The 22866-nt window shown below is 43.1% G+C and overlaps 1 protein-coding gene across 1 annotated transcript in view; it reads right to left on the reverse strand.

Moving 5' to 3' along the window:
* The window catches only part of LOC126982591 (uncharacterized), a 207982-nt gene that overhangs the window by 121967 nt on the left and 63149 nt on the right, over nucleotides 1-22866 (reverse strand). Inside the window, exon 3 of the mRNA XM_050834765.1 lies at nucleotides 10527-10610. Coding sequence (XP_050690722.1) covers nucleotides 10527-10610 — 84 coding nt within the window. The remainder of the gene's footprint in view (nucleotides 1-10526; nucleotides 10611-22866) is intronic.

Below are 22866 nucleotides of genomic sequence, written 5' to 3' on the forward strand. Positions count from 1 at the left end.
TATCTATCTATCGATCGATCTGTATCTCCAACTATCAATATATTCTTCATTCTTTTCTTCCCTCGTCTGTCTCTATATTTACTTCCTTCCCTCCTTTCTTCAATCATTTATTCTATCTTTCCCTTTTAGCCTTCCCTCTTTCTTTCTTTAACACACACACACACACACACACACACACACACACACACACACACACGGGGAGGCAAAGATGAACCCAATCGTCAAGTTTAATGTTTTTTTCTAACTTTTCTCTTTTTTTATTCCTATGCAGCGGGGGAGAAGGTTTCATTGTATTGCTAATAAACTCTCTCTCTCTCTCTCTCTCTCTCTCTCTCAACGCACCCCTCTAGCTTCATTGAATCTCCCTCTACCTCACCACCACCACCACCACCACCATCAGCTCATAGGAATTTTTATGACGGCCCGCCAAGGCTGCACAACCCTTTAGCTTCTCTGATCTATAGGCTCAATTTTGGCGGGCTGGCGTGAGTTAAGTGGACGGGGGTGGCGGCGGCGGCGGCGTGGAGGTGGGGGTGGAGGTGGGAGTGGGGGAAGGGACCTGCTGACCTGCCCATTGCCTGCCCTAAAGGAATACAGTGCCATGTGTTTCCGATGGTAAATCAGGAGTATGGGAAGGATGTGAATGTAAGGGAATAGAAGGGAAGGGAAAGGAAGGAATTGTAGTGTAATGGAACGGAAAGGAAAAATAGGAAAGAAAACATAAGCGAAGGGAAGGGAAGGGAATGTACTGAAATGGAAAGGAACGGAAGGGAAGGGAACGGAAGGAAACTAGAATGGATGGGAAAGGAACGGAAGGGAATAGAAAGAAAAATAAGGAAAAAAGAGATTAGGGGTAGGTTGGGCAGAGAGGGGAAAGGGAAATGAATGAAAAGAAGGTTAGAGGTAAGTTAGGAAGGGATGGAATATAAGATGAAAAGGAAAGGGAGACGAAGGGAAAAACAGAGGGACAAGAAGGAAAGAAAGGAAGGAAAAGAAGGTTAGAGGTAAGTTAGGAAGGGATGGAATAAGATGAAAAGGAAAGGGAGACGAAGGGAAAAACAGAGGGACAAGAAGGAAAGGTAAAATAAGTAAAGGGATTTGAAGGAAGGGAAAGGAAGGGGAAGACGGAGTATAAAAGAATAGAAAAAAATAAATAAATAAATGGGATCGAATTCTGTCAAGCGATGGGATAGAAGGGAAGGACGAGACGGGAATGAAAAGGGAGACGAGGGATGTAAAAATAAAGGGTATGTGTAGAAGGGGTTTGCTATCTCACATTGCGTTGTTTATGTATAATTTGACTATCATCATAATTATCATTCTCATCCTCATTATCCACCGCTTATTCATCCTGCTCATCGTCATCACCATCAACATAACTGCTCAATATATTCGTTATCGCACACACACACACACACACACACACACACACACACACACACACACACACACACACACACACACACACACACTAAATCCTCGCCTACTATTAACTTCAGTCCGTTATCCAGAACATCCTTCACCCATATCCATTAACACCATCGCCAGTGCGCATTCCCATTCTCCTCTGTATCTTCCTCTTCTTTTCCCTCCTCCTCCTCCTCTCCTTCCAGTACCATCTTTCTCTTCCTATCTTTACTATGCCTCTATGTCTTTTCCTTCTGCCCCGTCATTTTATTTTCTCCTTCCTTTGCTTGTATCGTTCTCCTTCTATTCCTTGATCTCTATTTTTTTCCTTTAATTTAGTCAAGCACTTTATTTTTCTTTGGTATCTTTCGTTTTCAGTTATCTCGTTCTCCACCGAAACATTCAGCTCTTCTTCTTCTTTTTCTTCTTCTTCTTTCCGTCAAACCCTTTACGCTCTAATTCTTTCCGTTTTAATGTCTTCTCCTACACTGCTTCCTCTTTTCTTTCCTTTCGCCTTTCACGCATCCACCCTCCTCCTCCTCCTCCTCCAATCGCCTCATCTCCTCTCACAGCACAGCATCCAATTCTCCCATTACCTCTTCCTATACTTACTATCGAGTCTTCCAATTGTTTTCTATTTCTCCCTCGCTATTGTCTCCAGTAATCTCTGCAGCTCCTCTTACACCTCATCCTCTTCCTCCTCCTCCTACTTTCCAACCTCTCTCATGTCAACAGCCATCTTCACCATCTCCAGTTGTCTTCTATTCTTCCTTTATTACCTTTATCTTCTTATAGCATCCCTGTCTTCCTCCTTCTCCTTCTCCTCCTCCTCCTACTCTGGTATAAGTATCCTATTAGCCCATTAACTGGCCCTCCTCCCCTTCGGTCTTCCACCAAAATGCCTTCCACTCTCATTACACCCACAACACTGCAGAAGAGGAAGAGAAGAAGGCGGAGGCGGAGGCGGAGGAAAAGGAGGAGAGGGAGGGGGGGGAGGAGAGGGTATAAACAACAGCTAATGCAAATGGTGGTGATGGTAGTAGCAGTAGTAGTAGTAGTAGTGGTAGTAGTAGTAGTAGTAGTAGTAGTAGTATAGCAAGGGTGGTAGGCTCGTTCTTATTGTGTTTCAACGTTTTTAGATCCGATTTTATGGTTATTGTATTTTTAGTTATTGTTGTGTATGTTGTTGTTGTTGTTGTTGTTGTTGCTGTTGTCCTGGTGTTATTGTTTTGTCCTCTGCTATTGTTGTTTAGGGCTACCAATAAAAGTACCACGGACCTCTCTCTCTCTCTCTCTCTCTCTCTCTCTCTCTCTCTCTCTCTCTCTCTCTCTCTCTCTCTCTCTCACTCTCTCTCCTCACTACCCAAACCACGCCTCGAACACCCAGATTCATTGCTTTAAATCCATCAAACGAACCTCTTAAACATTTTCTCGAAGTTAATGCAAATCAAATAAACAATCTCAGCTTTTCTTACTGTATTTTTCATTTTTGTTCCCTGAGGCACAACAACAAAAAAATGTAAAGCTAAAAAAAAAGGATTCCGGCCAAGACGATCACTGAAGACAAACAGGCATCAAGAGGAGACTGACTGGAAATTAATGAAAACGTATGAATGATTTTTTTGGGGGGGGGACTGATGAGGATTGGATTTTTGTGTGTTCTAAAGATTTTTTTTTGGGGGGGGAGAGAGAGAGAGAGAGAGAGAGAGAGAGAGAGAGAGAGAGAGAGAGAGAGAGAGAGAGAGAGAGAGAGAGAGAGAGAGAGAGAGATGATAGAAAAAAATAAGACACGAAAAAAGAAGAGTTCACTGATTATGAAGCTACAACAAAGCACCTCAACAGCTCATGTCATCTAGCGCTTTGGAAGAAGAAGAAGGGGAAGGAAAAAGAAGATGCATGAGCAGAAAACAAAAGAAAACAGAAAAAAATAAAAAAAACAAGGTAGCTCAAACTCCCCTCAGGAAGACAAAACTTGTATGAAAAAAATCCCTCAAAAACACGGAAAACACAAACGCCGTGACCCAACAAGGAAGAGGAGGAGGAGGAGGAAAAGAAGGAGGAGAAGGGGGAGGAGGAGGAGAAGGAAGAAGAAAAGAACAACTTCACAAAAAACAAAACGAGAATAATAGAAGAAAGGACGAAAAAGAATAAAAAAGGAGAAGAAAAAAAACAGTAGAAGAAAAAGAAGTAGGAGAAAAAGAAGTAAAAGGAAGAAAAAGAATAACAAAATCAGGTAAAAAAAAAAGAAAACGACGTAAAACAAGAAAAAAAGAGGAGGAGGAGGAAGTGTAAGAGTTCCATCCCAACTTCGACCCCAACACCAACAAGATCAGGCCGCCAAGACGTGTCCTCTAAGCCCCGGTGACTGGCTGCTGGAGGGCGGGACGGCGGCGTTTGTTTCTTTAACACGTTTACTAAGACTCACGGCACGGGGAGGGGGGGAGTCAGAGAGAGGCAAGGATTCACAGAAGGAGGAGGAGGGGTCAGAAGGAAAGGATTCATGACTGGGAGAATCAGGAGGAGGGAAGGATTCACGGCTGGGAGGATTAGGTAAAGGGATGGACTGACGGGAAGGAGGGGACAGGAGGGAATGATACAGAACTGGGAGGGTCAGGCGGAGGGAAGAATTTTGGACTATTTCGTCGACTTTCTTTAAAAATTGATGTCAAGAAGGATGTATCGCATATCTTTGCCGGTAATGGTATGGGCGTAGGCAGACGGTTATTTCTGATGCTATTATTTGAAGATTATTGATGCTTAAAAGATGCATCGAGTAGTTTTACCAAGAAGATTACAAAGTTAGGCGGATTTTGATTTCTTTATGCTAGTGTGTAAAGGTTGCCTAAATATAGCTGCTTGTGAGGAGCTTCGTCTGGCTCTCCGCTGTCTGACTTGTAACACTATTAACCTCTTCTTTCATCAACTTAGTTAAAAATTATGCTCGGGGCGTATCAACTTGCTTCTCCAGTGAGGGCGTCTGTGTGGGCAGTAGAAGGTTAAGGAGTGTTCGGATCGGTAAGAAATGATAAATATAGAAGAAATTACCACAAGAAGGTTGAGTGTGAGTCCTTGTGTAGCGTGAGGTTAAGCAATGTTCGGATCGATAAGAAAAAAATGGTGAAAAAAGGAAGGAAAAGAGTGTGTGGTGTGAAGTCAAGCAATGTTCGGAAAAGTAAGAAAAGGTTAAAATAAAACACAAGAAAGAAGGATTCGAATGTGGCTTTAAAACATTAAGGGTGTGTGGGTGGTACAAAGCTAAGCAATCTTCGGATCAATGAGAAGAGGTGAAAAAAAACATAGAAAAATTACCACGAGAGAGAAAGAATTAAAACGTGTCTCCAAAACAAAGTAATAACGATAATAAAATAGACAAACGAATAATGTAATGAATCAAAACGTGGGACTGGAAAATAAAACTGACATAACAATAATAAAAAAACGAACACGGGAATAAAAAATGAATAAAAGGGTAAGACTAAATTACTGGATCTGACTTAAAATACCAAATAAAAAAAATAAAAAACACGTGTACAAAACATGAATGAAAACTTAGACTACATAAATGGAACTGACATGAGAGAAAAATAACAACAAAAACAAACAAACAAAAGAAAACAAAAGGTGGATCACAACACAGGACAAGATAATGGAAGTGACAGGATGAAAAAAGAACAAAAACATAAATGAAAAAAAAAGTCAAAATTTACGACTAAATATAAATGAAAATGACATTAAAAAAATAAACAAAAAAATATATAATAAAAATAACCCGGAACAAAATAGTCAGATGCCACTCCAGAAAACAATTAAGGGAGCGTAAAAGTGAGGCGGAGAAGAATCGGATCCAACGCTTCATTTCGCAAACCGTTCCCTTGTCTTACGTAAATCCGCCTCGAAAGCTCACCGGATCCGACTTTTTCTCTTATACTCTACCTCCCTATCTTTCTTCCTTCCTTCCTCCCTGTTCTGTCTGTCTTTCCTCTTTCTCCTCCTTCTTCCTTCCTCTTTCTTATGTCCTCTTCCATCGGTCTTTTTTTCTGCCATCCTTCCCTCATCTTTTTTTTCCCTCTTACTCTTCCTTTTTTTTCAATCTTACTTACTTCTTTTTCCTTCCCTTTACTGTTTCCTCTACTTATTCTTTCTTCCCCTTCCTTCCTTTTCTTCCGTCTTTTTCTCTTCCTTCATTCCTCCATAACGTTTCCTTTCCTCTATTTTCTCTGTTTTTTTCTCTCTTTTCTTTCTTTATTTCAATCTTGCTTCCTTCCTTCATCTTCCGTCTGTCATCATTTCTCTTCCTCCTTCCATTATTTTCTTTGCCTTCTTCCTTTTTTCTTCCTTACTCTTCCGTCTGTCTCCCTTTCTCTTCCTTCCTCCTTCCATTATTCTTCCTATCCTCTGCACTTTTCCGAGGTCATATTAGTTTCTCTTACGCACTTCTCTCTTCTCTCTTCCCTTAATCCCTCCAATCGATCTTTCCCGCAGACACAGTTTCCAGTCGCTTGTAAAATGGCGTTCGATTCCTTACTTGCTTACTGCCTCTGTGTCTGTCTGTTTGTCTGTCTGTCTGGGTCTCTCTCTCTCTCTCTCTCTCTCTCTCTCTCTCTCTCTCTCTCTCTCTCTCTCTCTCTCTCTCTCTCTCTCTCTCTAGCTCCTATTAATACACCTTATCGTCCTCCTCATCCCCCTATACTCACACACCTTATTTTACTCACCTCTCCATGTGTGTACGTATTTCAAAAGCGATGCTACATATTAATCATTTTACGGGGGGGAGAGGGAGGGCAGATAGGGGGTAAGAGGGGACGTGTGAGCAAAAGGGCGCGGGCGGGGAAGGGAAGGGTTAGGGCAGGTGTGTGTGTCTCGCTCGCCCTTCCCGATATTGACGCAAAGTTTGAGGCGGCATCAAGGTGAATTTCGAAGCGAGGGAAGGAAAAGTTAGCGAGGGTGGATCACGCCAGCCAGCCAGCCAGGTAGCCAGCCAGGTAGTCTAGTCAGCTGGCCAGGTAGGTAGTCAGCCAGGAAGCCGGCCAGGTAGTGAGGGATGGCTCATAAAGGTGTAATCGGTGATGGATGTTGATTCTAAATATACGTACATGGATTCACACCTTTCCTTAGTATTTTGAGGATACGTACATATCTACCTACATACATTTCTTCTTCCATCTAAATATTTAAAAAGAAAAAATTACATACACATAAGCTCCATATTAGATGATACTCATAAAGAAAAGCAGAGACAAAAAGAAAAGAAAAAAAAAACAGACAAATAACAGTAAATGGAGATAATAGGTAGATAGATAGATAAATGGAGAGAGAGAGAGAGAGAGAGAGAGAGAGAGAGAGAGAGAGAGAGAGAGAGAGAGAGAGAGAGAGAGAGAGAGAGAGAGAGAGAGAGAGAGAGAGAGAGAGAGAGAGAGAGAGAGAGAGAGAGAGAGAGAGAGAGAGAACAGGCAGACCTACAAGAGACATTGGGACAGACTGACAGACAGATAGACAAACAAAACAGAGAGGAAGGGAAAGAAAAACAAAAGAAACAAACATAAAAATGGAGCAAAGAAAGAAAGACAATTAACGGGGGACAGATATGGCCAAGACTAATAAACACACACACACACACACACACACACGACAGTTCAAGAATTAAAGAGAGAGAGAGAGAGAGAGAGAGAGAGAGAGAGAGAGAGAGAGAGAGAGAGAGAGAGAGAGAGAGAGAGAGAGAGAGAGAGAGAGAGAGAGAGAGAGAGAGAGAGAGTAAATAAGTCAGCTGAGGGTCATTTAAACGTTCCACAAACTTATGACAACTTCCACTCCCTTCTTCCCTTCCTCCTCCTCCTCCTCCTCCTCCCTGCTCACTTCCTCCCTTCTCTGGTCTCCCTCCAAGACCGCCCAAGAGGCAAAATAAACAAACATTAGCCGATCGGTTAGTGCTCTTCCCTTCCTCCTCTTCCACCTCCTCCTCTTACTCTTTTACCACCTCGTACTTCGGTGTGGTCCCGCTCCACCCCTTCCTTCCCCTTCCTTCCTCCTTCCCCTTCGTCCTTCGCCTCCCCATCCTACTTCCTCCCCCTTCCTTCACCCCTTCATGCTATTTATGCGTCTGGATGTTTGTTTCTTTACCTGGCCAATGAGTGACGTGGGCAGGTGTACGAGACGGCCTCAAGAAATTAATAAAGCAGCTGCAGTCTCCCCTCATCCCTCTCCCTTTCCCCTTCCTTTCCCTTCCATGTACCTGTCCCTTTCGCTTCATCTAACTTTTTTTTTTTTTTGACCGGGTGAGTAAACGTAAATGTAATTCGTGAAAACTTGGGATAAACTCAGTCGATTTTCTTCACCAATACTTCTCAAAACGTAAACACAGAATAAAAGTTTAGAGTGTGGGTGTGTTGGAGAGTGTGGGTAGTTGAGAGTGAACAGACTAGAGATTCACTCAGTTAATTTTCTTCACTAATATCTCCCCGCTACTATTTGGTACCTTGGTGACCAGAAAGGTGACGAAAAGCGAAAAAAAGTTGTTTGGGATTTAACTGAAGTGTACTGTACATAGCAATTATAGCAATTAATATTTAAGTTGCATCATCTTAATATTGCCCTGTTGCTGAGGTACCTTGGTAGTGGCGCCGTCATTAGTTACGTGCATCTGTGAAATTGATATTTGATTTGAAGTTAATTAACTGAAGTTGAAGGTATATATTTTTTTTCAGCATCAGAACACTTCATTTGATCGTCTGTACATATTTCTTTGACACGTTCTCTTCATTTGACCTTTTCATCTTCATCTGCTTTCCTCATTTTCTCGTTTTTTCCTCTTTCCCTTCTTTCATCTTTCCCATGCCTCTTTAATTTTCTGGAACATTTGAGGTGGATCTCTGTATATCCTCTATATCTTTTCCTTCTGTAACTACTTCGATGCTCCTTTACTTTTCTTCCTTCCATCATTTCCCTCCTTTCTTTCCACACTCTTTTCTCCTTTCCCATCCATCCAAGTTCTGAGGTAGATCTATATAAAGACTTTAAAGACTTTAGAATGTTTTTTATGTATATTTTTATCTATTTTTCGCCTTCGCCGTCGCTTCAGGCTTTCATATACATCTGTAAAGGCTTAGAGATTGCGAGAGCTACGTTCGCCTCCAATGCCGAAGGTTCAGGATAGAAAACGATAGGTATCTCAGGAAGTGGGAAGGCAAACACTTGCTAACTTAACATTAGGTTTATTAAATAACAAGTTAATAACACTAACATAACTCCTCCAACACGTACAGTAATCTAACCGTCTAGCATCCTCTCCACACAAATGATACTACCTAAATAGTAATCACATTACAGGCAGCTAAGAAAAGAGCACGAATAATCACGGGAGAGGAATGATAGAGAAGGTTAGACTTACCTGGTGCGGAGTCGTATACACGGAAGTCAATCAGGACAACCGGGGAACACTGTGCACACAATCACCACAAAGGTGTAACAAACATCAATAATGAACTCCCCAAACACGTAACAGTGATATAACCGTCTATTAAACCTCAACATAGTAGTTCAAGTATAGCAACAACACAGCCTTTAGGCCAACACTGTGGGGAGGTTAAATAGGACAAGGTTAAAGATCACCTGGTGAGGGGTCGTGACAGTAGCACAGATGAAACGTAGCACAGCTCAAGACGAGACCGGAGGCGGCAGGATAAGAGTTCCGTCCCCTCTCTATACAGCGGCTTGAACAGGCAGAGAGAATCACTCCAGCCCACGAAATTGAGGTCTTCTAATAGGACGACCTCAGCACAGAATGGTGTATGTTGCCGGCAGAAGGCTGGAGGTCACTGGCGATAATAACAAGACGGAGATCAGTCTACGCCACCGATTCTCCTCGCGGGATAAGTGGTAGTTACGGTGGAGTGATGTTCCTACGCACACAGAAACACACACACACACACACACACACACACACACACACACACACACACACACACACACAGTTATATGAGGGTTGCCGGCGGCCCTTACAACATCAAAGTAATCGATTTGGTATCCGGGATCTTTTTTTAGTTTTCACCTCAGATGATTGGTTGGCTGTATATTTATTTGGCTTATTCTTTTCCTTTCTATAACTTCATTTTTTCTCTGCTTTCGTCTTTTCTCCTCCTCCCCCCTCCTCTGTTTTTCTCTTTATTTTTTCTTAATTTCTTCTTTCTGAGTAAGGCTTTAGTTATGAGGATGATGTGTAAGTACGTTTGCATATGTGTAGCGCAGCTGATTATTATTTTATTTTTGCTTTGTTTTTCGAGTTTTCTTTTCCCATCTTTTTATTATATTTTTTCTCAGTTTGACCTTTTGCTTTAGTTTTCTCTTTTCTCCCTTCACTTCGGTAATCCCTGTTCTTGGTGCCTGATTTTATTCTTTAGTTTCCGCTTCATTTTCCGTTGTTTTGGTTACCGTTGTAATCGTTCCATATTTTTTTTTCATAGATTTTCGCTCCTATCTTCTTATCCTCTTTGATTTTTGGTTTGTTTTCATTTCTTCTCCCATTTTTTATTGTCACTGTCTTCGATATTTTTTTTGTATTCATTTTTTATTGTCTTTGTCCTTGATACTATATTTTGATTCGAGTTTTATTTTTTCCCCCCCCATCATTTATATTCCCGTTGTCTTCGGTGCTGTAGACGTGCCGATATTCTCCATTACGGGTCGAGCGGCTAAGCGTCGGGATGATAAATAATACGAGACTAATAGAAAGACGCCAGAGGGACGACACGACACTATTACCGCGACAACGACCGCGACGACAACGACCGCGACGACAACAAACGCGACGACAACAAACGCGACGACAACAAACGCGACGACAACAAACGCGACGACAACAAACGCGACGACAACAAACGCGACGACAACGACCGCGACGACAACAAACGCGACGACAACGACCGCGACGACAACAAACGCGACGACAACGAAGCTGGAATCTTTAATACATGTTCTCTTATCACAGCTGCTACTACTATTACTACTACTACTACTAATCCTACTCCTACTACTACTCCTATTACTCCTACTACTACTACTACTACTACTATTACTCCTCCTACTACTACTACTACTACTGCTGCACCTGCTCCACCTGTACTCACCTGCTCGCCGGGCACGTGGAGGGACAGACCGTAGTACCCCTGCTCCTGCGAACTCCCGTAAGGCGACACCCACTCAGAGCCGACCTGAAGAGGGAGAAAAGAAAAGGTTTGTTAGTGGTTGTTGTTGTTGTTGTTGGTGGTGGTGGTGATGGTGGTGGTGGAGCGGAGAGGGACTGAGTGAAGCGGGATGGAGCCAAGCGAAGTGGAGTTGGTTGAAGAGTGCCGGAGTGAAATTAAGAGAATCATGAGACTGAAGAAGAGGATAAGAGGAGACCATACTATTATCCTCCTCCTCCTCCTCTTCCTATTGTCTCCTTTCATCTTCCAGTCCCTTCTGTCTTCCTCCTCCTCCTCCTCTCGTCTCCTTTCATCTTCAACGCCCTTCTTCTTCTTCCCGCACATCCTCATCATCATCATTTATATTTTTCCCGCCATTACAGTTTCCCTGCATTCACATATCCGTGTCGACGCTCTTAAATAATGAGATATATGTGCGTGTGCGCCGGAGCGTCCTGTACTTATGCGCCACACACACACACACACACACACACACACACACACACATTACAAAAGAACAACAATATATACCTAGATTCCGTTCTCCGGTAACAACTCTTTGGTGGATTTCCGACATGATCACTCCACTAACAACCTACTTACCTTCAAGCTCATCCTCATCCACTTCCTATCATTCTCTCATCTTCCCCCTGTTCGATTCACCCATCCATCCATCCCGTCTTCCATCATCACTCCCTTCCTCTATTCCCTCTTGTAAATTCCATCTTTTATTCGTTGCTTTCTTCCTTCCTTACTTCTGTCCTATTTTCCTCAATTTGCGATATTTATTCATCAAACCCTTCCATTTCCCCTAAACCTTGATTCTCTTTTTCCTTCCTCTTCTCACCTCCATCCTGACGTCACTTTCCTTAACTTTCCTCATTCCACTTTTTCTTTCATCAACAAACATTCCTCAGTACTACGTAGCTCTCCCATCGTTTCTATATGTATCGATCTTTACACACACACACACACACACACACACACACACACACACACACACACACACACAAACACACACACACACACACACACACACACACACACACACACACACAATAAACAACACTCCGAAGTCAAATATCTCCGTTAAAAAGAAATATAGTTCATGACCTGAAGTGCACGAGGAATCAATCACTCCCGAGCGTGCATTTCCAGTCATATCACACACACACACACACACACACACACACGCCACAACAAAGGCCTGGCTGGTTGGCTGGCGCACGCAACACACGGCCGTAACACACGCAATCTGCAACAAACACATTCAAGCAATACATTTATCACAAAATTCCACCTCATTCGGCGTCCACATGGCCCGGTCCGAATTTTCCTTTGATCAGAGAGTCCAATTTTTGCTTTTTTTTTTCCAGACTGTGGTGGGGGGGGGGGGGAGGGGGGGGGCAGTCATTCAAACGGAGACAGACGAAAATTTTAGCCTGTATTGGTGGGGGCGAGGGTGGTGGTGGAGGTTGTGGTGACAGTCAAACAAACAGAGAGACAGACGAAAATTGAGATGGAACACGATGCCTCAAAAGCCGACATGCCGACCAACACTTACTCTTTTTTATTCTATTTTCAGGGATATCGAACGGAACTCTTTTTCTATCGTCATGCCTGTCGCGATGGCCTTTCCGTGCCTGTTAGCCTCGCCATACACACTTACAAATGATAGTCTATTGCCCCCTGCACGAGCATCAAGATTTGCCATTCAGCCTTTGCTTACGGTGAATCATTTGCGGCGAGGTGAAGTGACTATTGTGCCTCCCTTTGCCAGTTCGAGCCCAGGAACGAAATAGAAGGAGCGACTTTTGCTTTGTCAGTAATGGTGGAGGGCTTGAGGGTGCCTTGTTGTGGGTAGAGTGACTGCCTTCAACTTATCTTGTTAACGAGGAAATATTAGGATGCTTAGCCATTGTGAGTCGGGGTGAGGTAAGAGAGAAGAATGCTACGTTGTTGAAGGTATGTAACTATGGATACAAGTAAATCCTTCATCATTAGGTTAGCTTACGGTGAATAGAAGCGTAACAAGGAGTAAATATTCCTTGTTCGCTATTTCAAGACAGGAAAAGGGGGCGAAAAAGGATGTCACTGCTAATGGAAGGCTTAATTAAGGGCACTCTGATGTAGGTACAGGAGTGGAACAAGGTCAAAACGGAGAGATTGTAATGTTTGAATAAATGTTTGAAAAAATTAATACAAAACAGTAATGTTCTTCATAGCACGAAAAAAGTTACGCCATATGTCACAGGTCATGAAGTATATATATTTTTTTTCTGGTGAGATTTGTTTTCCCTGTAATAATTAACTTGTCTCCTGCACTGGTTAAGCGGAGTGAAAAATGAAACATGAAAAAAGTGGGAACAGTCAATGTCGAGCTTTTGTCCAGCGTGCCACTCCTTGACGAGAAAATTATATGCTATTTATGTATGGTTATAAAACACACACACACACACACACACACACACACACACAAGAAAAATGACCAATCAATCCATGACCAAACAGCCACAAGCGGTCTACCTGCCTCCAAGAAAGCGTCGTGAGCTCACCCAACACAAACCGATCAGCGCTTACCCTTTTGGAAATCGAGGTTTATCAAGACGCTAAAATCGTTGAGAATGTGATGTATTATAAAACTCGGGCCACGACCACCATTGCCATTTACGTCGACAAAGATGCTTTTATCTCTGTCGACACAGCATTTTATAAAGGCAAACATTTCACCTGCTGCATTATAAACGTATTTGTTCGGAACGTAAAACATACAAATATTTGGGTTCGAAAATAATCAGTTCTGTGATACATCTAAACACTTACTGGTGCTAATCGGCGCTACAATTCCAGTCCGAAAAATACCTCGACAAGGGTTCCTCTTCATTAACTTTGCTAATTAAAGTTGAACATACTGTCTCATATTTATGGATAGTTAAAAAGTCTTACAGCATAGTTCAGGTTAAAAGTTAAAGTTTGGGCTGACTCGTGATGCGGCGCGTGGTAATCTATATCATATTTTTCTATATGGATGGAAAATTGTATGAATTATATTGCAATATCAGTGTGTGTGTGTGTGTGTGTGTGTGTGTGTGTGTGTGTGTGCGCGCACGCATAAGCCTGAAGAGGACGTGAGCCCTTATTAAGGAAATGAAATTGTCTCTTCACAAGGAAATAGAAATCTAGATAAATTATTCTTCGCCAAGGATATTCTCTCTCTCTCTCTCTCTCTCTCTCTCTCTCTCTCTCTCTCTCTCTCTCTTCTCCATTTCGTTCTCTTTGCATGCCCTACTTACAAACTTTCCTCCCTCCCTCTCTCCCTCAACGACACTTCCCTTCCCACTCGCTATTCCCGGTAGGTTCTTCTTCCCTTCTTTCGCCCTTCCTTCCTTCTCCTTCACCCCCATACACCTTTCCTCCCAACGCATCGCTGCACTGACCTTCCCTTCCTCTTTCCTTATCCCCACTCTCCATTTTTTGCATCTCCCCGATACATTTTCAACATCCATTCCCTTTCTATACCTTTCTCCTCTTCCCCCTTCCACCCCTTCCTCGTCCCATCACCAGCAACACACTCTCTACAACTCATCACCCCTTCTCCGCCTCCCTTTCCAACCCCATCACTAGCAACACATTCTCTACACCTCATCACCCCTTTCCTTCCCGCCTTTATTGTCCCTTCACCACCAACAACTCTCTATCCACCTTACCACCCCTTCTTAACCCCGCTTCTTTGCCCCTCCACCGGCAACACAGAGGCAGGGAGGCGCCGCTTTGTCAGAGGGGGCGACGAGTGTTGTCGAGGCCGCGCACAACATCTTGCCCGGCGCCGCTCAGGTCCCGGAACAGGTAATGAGGGGAATAAATCAGTGCATTGTGGCTCGGCTTCCTCCTCTACATCACCGGAGGAGGAGGAGGAGGAGGAGGAGGAGCAGGAAGGGGAAGGGGAAGAAAGGGGGAAGGAGTAAAAAGTCTATGAGGATCCGGGAGGAGGAGGAAGATGAAAAGAAAATGGGAGGAGGAGGAGGAAAAGGATGAGGGGGAAGAAGAGGAGGTGGAGGAGGAGGAATAGTGGAGGAAGGAGTGAAAAGTCTAAAAGGATCCGGGAGGAGAAGGCAAAGAGGAGGAGGTGGAGGAGGAGGAAGATGAAGAGAGAATGGGAAGAGGAGGAGGAGGAGCAAGGGAGAGGGAGAAAAAAGGATAAGGGAATCTTGGAGCATGGGGGAGATAGTAAGGGAAGGGAGGAAGATGAACGGAACTGAACAAAGAGGAGGAAGAAGAGGAAAAGAGAAAGAATAAGAGGGAAAATCTAGGAGGATATGAGAGGAGGATGTAAAGAGGAAAACGAAGAAGGGACGAAAAAGAGAAAAAAGATAGAAGGAAGGGAAGAAAAGGAGGAGGGAGAAGGAAAAGGGGAATACAAAAGGTTGGGAGGATATGAGATGAGAATAGTGAGGAAAATGAGGCAAGGAGGATATAGAGAAGGAGAAGAAGGAAAAACTTGAAGGAGGAACAGGAAAAGGAGGCGCGAAGGAGGAAGGAGTAAAGTAAGAAAAAGAAACACAAGAAGAAATGGAAGAAAATGAAAAAAAAAGGAGGATGGAAAAGGGGAACAGGAGGTAGGAGGAAAAGAAAAAGAAAACGAGAGGTAAGAGGAGGAGAAGCAAGAGGAGGAAGGGGAGGACTAAGAGGTCATTAAGAGCATAGATTAGCAGGTAACATAAAGTCTGTTGGCCCATAACGAGGCTACTTGCTGTACTGCTCAACGCGAGGGTGAGGAGGGCGAAGACAGAAGAGGGAAAGGAAAGGGAAGAGTAGGAGGAGGAGGAGGAGGAGAAGGAATACAAGGTGAAGAAAAATAAAAAAGGTGTTGCAATAAGATGGAGAGGAAAAGGAGGAAAAGAAAATAGAGGTGAAATAAATGAAAAGACCGCACAAAACAAAGTAAAAGAGGGGTTAAGAGAGGAGTGAGTAAGTAAGTAAGGAAGGAAAGGAAAGAGGAGGAAAAATAGGATTAGGAAATGAAGAAAAAGAAAAAGGTACAGTAATAAGATGAAGAGGAAGAGGAGAAAAAGATGGTATAGGTGAAACAAATGAAATGAAAAGACTGCTCTAAGGGTGAGGAGGGGAACAAGTAGGAAGGAAAGAAAAGAGGAAGAAGAGAAATAAGAGGATGTGAAGAAGCAGAAGGAAAACGAAAAAATGAGGATAAGGAAGAGAAAAATAAAATGGAGGGGATTAAAAAAATGAAAAATACAACAGAGGAGGAAAAATAAAGAGGAAATAAAATGTAGAAAAGAAGATGAAGATGGAAGAGCAAAACGAAGAGGAAGGAGGCAAGGAGGAGGAAAACAAACCAGATTAGGATAAGAAGGAAAAAAACGGAGGAGAGGAGGCGGAGGAGGAGCAGGAGGAGAGGAATGAGGAAAAAAAATATTGCTGCTTGTGAGAGAGGGAAAAAAAGAATAAAGAGGAAGAAGAAGAAAGAGGAAAGGAAGAAATAATATGAAGCATAGATGTGAAATAAGAGGATTGTGGAAGGGTCAAAACAGGGATGATAAACAGGAGAAAGAAGAGTAAGAGAAATAGAGAAAGTTAAGAGAAGAAAAATGCGAGGATGTGAGGAAAAGGATAAAGAAGAAGAAGAAAGAGGAAAGGAAGAAATAATATGAAGCATAGATGTGAAATAAGAGGATTGTGGGAGGGACAAAACAAGGATGATAAACAGGAGGGAGAAAAGTAAGAGAAATAGAGAAAGTTAAGAAAAGAAAAATGCGAGGATGAGGTGAAGGAGGAAGAGGAACGAGAGAGTGGAGGAGAGCAAATGGGAAGAAGTAAGAAAATATGGAAAGAAAATAGATGTAAAGGTGCTAATGGAGTTAGTAGTAGAAACAGCGATCTTAGTAAAAATAATGCAAGAGCTTACGCTGAAAAGGAAAAACACGTATACAAAATAGGAATACCCATCGACCTTCCTCTCCACCCCGCAAAAAAAATGAAAATAAAAACAAGCAATCACGAGTTAATAAAAAAAAAACAAGTGAAAAAAATGCAAGGATAGAAACACTTATACTAGATTTCTGAATGCCAAGAAAGGGAATAAAAAAAACACGGAAATATGAGGGTAGGAAAAAGCTTGTAAATTCCTGAACACCTTTGCGGTCATGAGGCGAGGAGAGCAAGCAAACAGACAGGTGGGCAGGGCAGGTAGGTGGGCGGGGCAGGTAAGTAGGTAGGGGGTTTCGAAGTGGGGGTCCTCGGCACATGTGTTTCTGTTTACCGCGGTGGAGCGTGGCCAAGGAGGATAAATATAGGCACTGAGAAGCCCGTTTAAGCTCACCCGTGACGGCGGAAAAAGGGAAAAAAAAGTGAAACGTGTGGCGGTGGTGGTGGTAGGGAGGAGGAGGAGGAGGAGGAGGAGGAGGAGGAGGAGGAGGAGGAGGAGGAGGAGGAGGAGGAGGACGAGGAGGAAGAGGAAGAGGAGGAGGAGAAGGAGGTGGAGGAGGAGGATGTGAGGGGGGTGGAGGGGGTGGTGATGATTCAAGGTTATGTTTTGAGGTTTCTAAGGTGGGATTTTCTTTCTTTTTTTTTTCTTTGCCCGTCTTCGTGTAGCCACTTGCGGAGTTTATTTTGAGCGAGGGAAAGTTTTCGTTCCTTATGTCGAAAAGTTACGTGTTTATTGACAAGGATGAAAAGTCGAAAATGCTGTAGTGAAAATATTCATATCCATCAATTAATGAAGCAATCAGTTAACTTGATCTATGAGAAACACACAAACGATGAGGAAATTAATATATGAAGAGTTGCTAAAGAATATATATAAACTGTATGTGGATGGGGACTGGGGGAGGGTGATCAACCTTTAAACTGATGCATATAGAGATAAGACAAATTAATATTATACAAGCTAAACAAATATATACCAAAAAGGTGAATCATATATATACAAACTTAGAGGAGCTATTGGGCTATATTTTCATGGTGCCGCTACAAAATTAGATGAAACAATATAATGAAAAAAACAACAACGAAATATAAAGCAAAAAATATATCAATACTAAACAAAAGATAAAACAAAGGAATACAAACATAAAACAACTTAAAGATTTGGCAAATTAATACACAAAAGATGATACAAAAAATAATAAGAAAAAAATGATGAATTAATATGATGAATTTCCGTAATTGACTTAGAAGAAACCGTAAAATCTTCATATTTTCGAGAGAGAGAGAGAGAGAGAGAGAGAGAGAGAGAGAGAGAGAGAGAGAGAGAGAGAGAGAGAGAGAGAGAGAGAGAGAGAGAGAGAGAGAGAGAGAGAGAGAGAGAGAGAGAGAGAGAGAGAGAGAGAGAGAGAGAGAGAGAGAGAGAGAGAGAGAGAGAGAGAGAGAGAGAGAGAGAGAGAGAGAGAGAGAGAGAGAGAGAGAGAGAGAGAGAGAGAGAGAGAGAGAGAGAGAGAGAGAGAGAGAGAGAGAGAGAGAGAGAGAGAGAGAGAGAGAGAGAGAGAGAGAGAGAGAGAGAGAGAGAGAGAGAGAGAGAGAGAGAGAGAGAGAGAGAGAGAGAGAGAGAGAGAGAGAGAGAGAGAGAGAGAGAGAGAGAGAGAGAGAGAGAGAGAGAGAGAGAGAGAGAGAGAGAGAGAGAGAGAGAGAGAGAGAGAGAGAGAGAGAGAGAGAGAGAGAGAGAGATTTATGGAGAAATAAATAAAACAACAACAAATAACAAAGATAACACACACCACCTACACAAACCGAGTCATAAAACCCATCAGTAAGCAACAAAGAAAAGAAAACAAAAATAAAACAAAACTATACTCAGGATGAAGCTGCGCAAACCAACCTCCTTCAACATTTTACTCTCCCGGCGGACAACTTTTAAAACATTCTTGCAACCGATCATGGGGGGAGAGGGGGGGAGAGGGGGGAGCTCAAACAAACCAAACAGTACACGACTCAAACATATTCTCTTGCCAAGGCTGCGGATGGCGAAGGAAACGTCTCCATTATTATTTCGTGAGCGGCTTCTGAACTTTCCCCATTGACAGGCGGCTTTATTTTCGCCTCGGCCGCCAGGAGAGGAGAGGAGAGTAAACAAGTCGACGAGGTTCAAACTTTCGCCTCCTTTAAAATATTCACGACGCGGTTTGAATGTTTAAGTACTCCATTAAAATATCCTGTCCCATCTTTTTATTTTATTTTGTTAGGGTGAAAGATGCAGTCAGACAAACGTACATAGACACACACACACACACACACACACACACACACACACACACACACACACACACACACACTAGAGCTGAATGAATCTTAAGCACTCAAAAATAATGCATTCTACCTTTTCCCTCATCATTTTTACCTTTTCTTTTTGTTTTCCTCCTCCCCCTCCTCCTCCTCCTCTCCGCTCCCTTATCTCTCTCCTCAAACACAGACGAAGGGGAAGATGTTCTACAGTACACTCGCTAAGAATAGGAGCGAAAGAAAGGAAGGCAGGAAGAAAGGGAACCACTTAATATTTTTGTATGCCTAAATAAAGAGACCCATTGAGAGGGCAGAATGAAACCGTACACATCCATTCTTAATAACGTAAACACACAAACACACACACGCACCTTCTCCCTCTCTCTCTCTCTCTCTCTCTCTCTCTCTCTCTCTCTCGTTCGATAAGCTGCCACCTGCGGAAATTTATCCACGAATATATTTGCGAGAGTTTGCTAATTGGCAGCGGTGAGAGACGCCAGCTATCTTTGGGGGCAGGCGTGGGAGGGGGGGCGTGGGTGGGGGGAGGGGGCACGGGTGGGAGTGGGGAGGAGTGGGGGGAGAGGGAGGCAGGTGTGGGTGTGCAAGAGGTAGATGAAGGGTGGAGGAAGAGGAAGAGAGGAAGAGGAGAGGAGGAGGAAGAGGCCATTGACACCTTTCCAAAGAGCGTGGTGGTGGTGGTGGTGATGATAGGTGGTGGTGGTGGTGGTGGTAGTCATCGGAAGTCTTAATTAATCCACATGTATATAAGTCACGAGGAGATTTAATTTAAGAGATTTAATATAAGTGACAGAAGGATCCATTTATCCACCTGTCATCTTTTTTTTCTTCTCCTGTACCTTATACCTTCCGTGGGTGCGTGTGTTCGTTCGCTAATTAACTTGTCCAGGTGTGTGTGCATGTGTGATTAGTTACGTGGTTATATTTGTGATGATGATGATGGTGGTGGTGATAATGGTGATGATGATGAATATGACGATGCAGGATTGTGTGGGTCATGGTGGTGGTGGTGGTGGTGGTGGTGTGGTGGTAAGGGAGGTGGAGGTGGTGGTGGTGAAGGGGTGGAAGTGGAGTGATTTTGACAGGTGTTTGTTGGAGCATCGAGTGAAAGTGAGAGAGATGGAGAGGGAGAGAGAGAGGGAGCGAGGGAGAGAGATGTAAAGGGAGGGAGAGATACTGAGAGGGAGTGGGAACGAGAGAAGGAGGGAATGCAATAAAAATGTAATAATGAAGAGAGAGAGAGAGAGAGAGAGAGAGAGAGAGAGAGAGAGAGAGAGAGAGAGAGAGAGAGAGAGAGAGAGAGAGAGAGAGAGAGAGAGAGAGAGAGAGAGAGAGAGAGAGAGAGAGAGAGAGAGAGAGAGAGAGAGAGAGAGAGGAGAGAGAGAGAGAGAGAGAGAGAGAGAGAGAGAACAAACAGGTGTGTGTATGTGGAAGATGATAATAAAGATAACAACGTGTGTGTGTGGGGGATCGCGATGAAAGAAGGAAGACAGGAAAGAATGAAGGAATAAAAGGGAAAGTAAAGAAAGGAGGGAAAGGCGAAGAGGAAGGACACAGGAGGGGAGGAAAAGATGGATGGAAGACATGAAAAGAGGAAGAGGGGAAGGAGGGAAGGAAGATAGGAAGGAAACAAGAGAGGAGTTAAGGTGAGAGACAATGTGTGTGTGTGTGTGTGTGTGTGTGTGTGTGTGTGTGTGTGTGTGTGTGTGTGTGTGTGTGTGTGTGTGTGTGTGTGTGTGTGTGTGTGTGTGTGTGTGTGTGTGTGTGTGTTGTGGGTGAATGAATGGGTGCCGACAGCCACAATTTACTTGGGTTGAAGGAGGAGGAGGAGGAGGAGGAGGAGGGAACGTGGTGGAAGAGAGAGATATATGGAAGGAAAGGAAAGAATAAATGGAAAAAGTGGAGGGAAGGGAAGAGGAGGAGAATGATGGAAAGAATAGAGGAAAAAAAAGTGAAGGGGAGAAGAGAGGACGAGAGAGGGCTTGAGAAGAGGTGGAAGAAGTAAGAGGAGGAAGAGGGAGCGGAGAAGAAACTAGACAGCTAATTCATTACAGTTTACAAATGCAATAATGAGTTTAAGGAGGGAGGAAGGGAGAGTGAAGAAGAGAATAAGGAAACAAGGAAGGAAGGAGAGGAATGAATAGGGGAGAATAATTAGATTCTATACACAAGAAGTAAGAAAGAGAATAAGGTGAATTGAGATCAAGCTAATAGTGAAGGGAAGGCAACGAGAGAGGAGGAGAAGATAAAGGAGTGGGATGAGATTTAGATAGCAATTTTATGGAGACTTGGAAATAATAGATAGAGAGAACACAAGAAGAACAGGAGAATGAAAGAAAAAATAAAAGAAAATAATATAAAGATAACGTTGAATACACGATAGAAAACCAGGAACAAAATGAAGATAGAAATGTTGAAGAGGAAAGGAAATACTTGATGAAAAGGATGTAAGAGGAGCCGGAAAATGTAAGAAAATAATACACGTAAGAACAAAAAGAAAGCCTTGAATACATGACAGAAAACTACATATATTTTTTTACTCACAAACTTTTAACTTCTGAGAAAAAGAAACAAACAAATAAACAAACAATATTTAAGTTCTTTGTCCTATATTTGAAAAGAAAATTTAAATCACGCAACAAACACACACACACACACACACACACACACACACACACACACACACACACACACACACACACACACACACACACACACACACACACACACACACACGCCGAAGAGAAAGGAAGAAAAAAAAAAAGAAAACCCATGAGGTAAGGAAAACAAACAAACATTGAACCAGACATTGAGGAGACTGTCGAAGGAAAGAAAGAAAAAAAGAGAAAGACAGTAAGGAGGGAGAAGGAGGGAGGGAGAGGAAATAAAAGAGGAGAAAAAAATTGAAGGAGAGAGAGGTGGAAGGAAGGTGCAATTGGAAGTGAAAGGAGGCAAAAAAAAAGAGAAAGTGAGGGAAAAAAGAGAGAGAGGGAAAGAGAGAAAAGGAGAGCGAGATCTGGAAGGAGAGAGAGGGAAGAAGAAAACGCGGGAGAGGGCAAGGGCTGCGGTGCGTTAGAGGGAGAGAGAGAAAAAAAGACGGAGAGAGAGAAAAAGGGAGGGGGAAAGAAATGGAGAGTTGGAGAGACGATCGGTGGGGGATGGACAGGAGGAGAGAGAGAGAGAGAGAGAGAGAGAGAGAGAGAGAGAGAGAGAGAGAGAGAGAGAGAGAGAGAGAGAGAGAGAGAGAGAGAGAGAGAGAGAGAGAGAGAGAGAGAGAGAGAGAGAGAGAGAGAGAGAGAGAGAGAGAGAGAGAGAGAGAGAGAGAGAGAGAGAGAGAGAGAGAGAGAGAGAGAGAGAGAGGGGGGGGGGGGTGGAGGGGCGAAATGGGACTGAAAGAGGATGAAAAATTTAATGAAGGGAAGGAGATGATAGAGAAATAGTTAGATGGATATATTAGGAGAAATAAGGAGAGAAAGAGATAAAAAGACCGACCGACAGGTAGGGGTTAATAAATTAGGAAGGAAATGCAGAGATAAGGAAGAGGAAGGAGGAGGAGGAGGAGGAGGAGGAGAAGACGGAGGAGAACCATGAAAAAAAGATGAAGAAGAAGAAGAAAAGGAAGATGAAGAAGAAGAAGAGGAGGCGGAGAACTATGAATAAGACGAAGAAGAAAAAGAAGAAGAAGAAGAAGAAGAAGAAGAAGAAGAAGAAGAGGAGCAGGAGGCGGAGAACCATGAATAAGAAGGGTAAGAGGAGGAGGAGGAGGAGGAGGAGGAGGCGAGTCAGATCTATAAGTCAATATTTAGTGAGGAAAAAAACTGCCTGGCGATGCGTGTTTCACCTGGAGGCGGGGAGCAGGTGTGTGAGCAGGTGTGTGGGCAGGTGTGTCTAGGTGAAGGGAAAGGGAGGGGAGAGGCAGCCACTGAGCCATAAGAAAGGGGTGGAAAGAGGGGAAACTTGAAGGGAAAGTGTGTAAGGGAAAGAAGTTATGGGCGGGGTGGAAATAAAGAAAGAAGAAAGGAAGAAGGGAAAG

Source organism: Eriocheir sinensis, chromosome 51 (assembly GCF_024679095.1).
Source record: "Eriocheir sinensis breed Jianghai 21 chromosome 51, ASM2467909v1, whole genome shotgun sequence".
In the NCBI taxonomy this organism is placed as follows: domain Eukaryota; kingdom Metazoa; phylum Arthropoda; class Malacostraca; order Decapoda; family Varunidae; genus Eriocheir; species Eriocheir sinensis.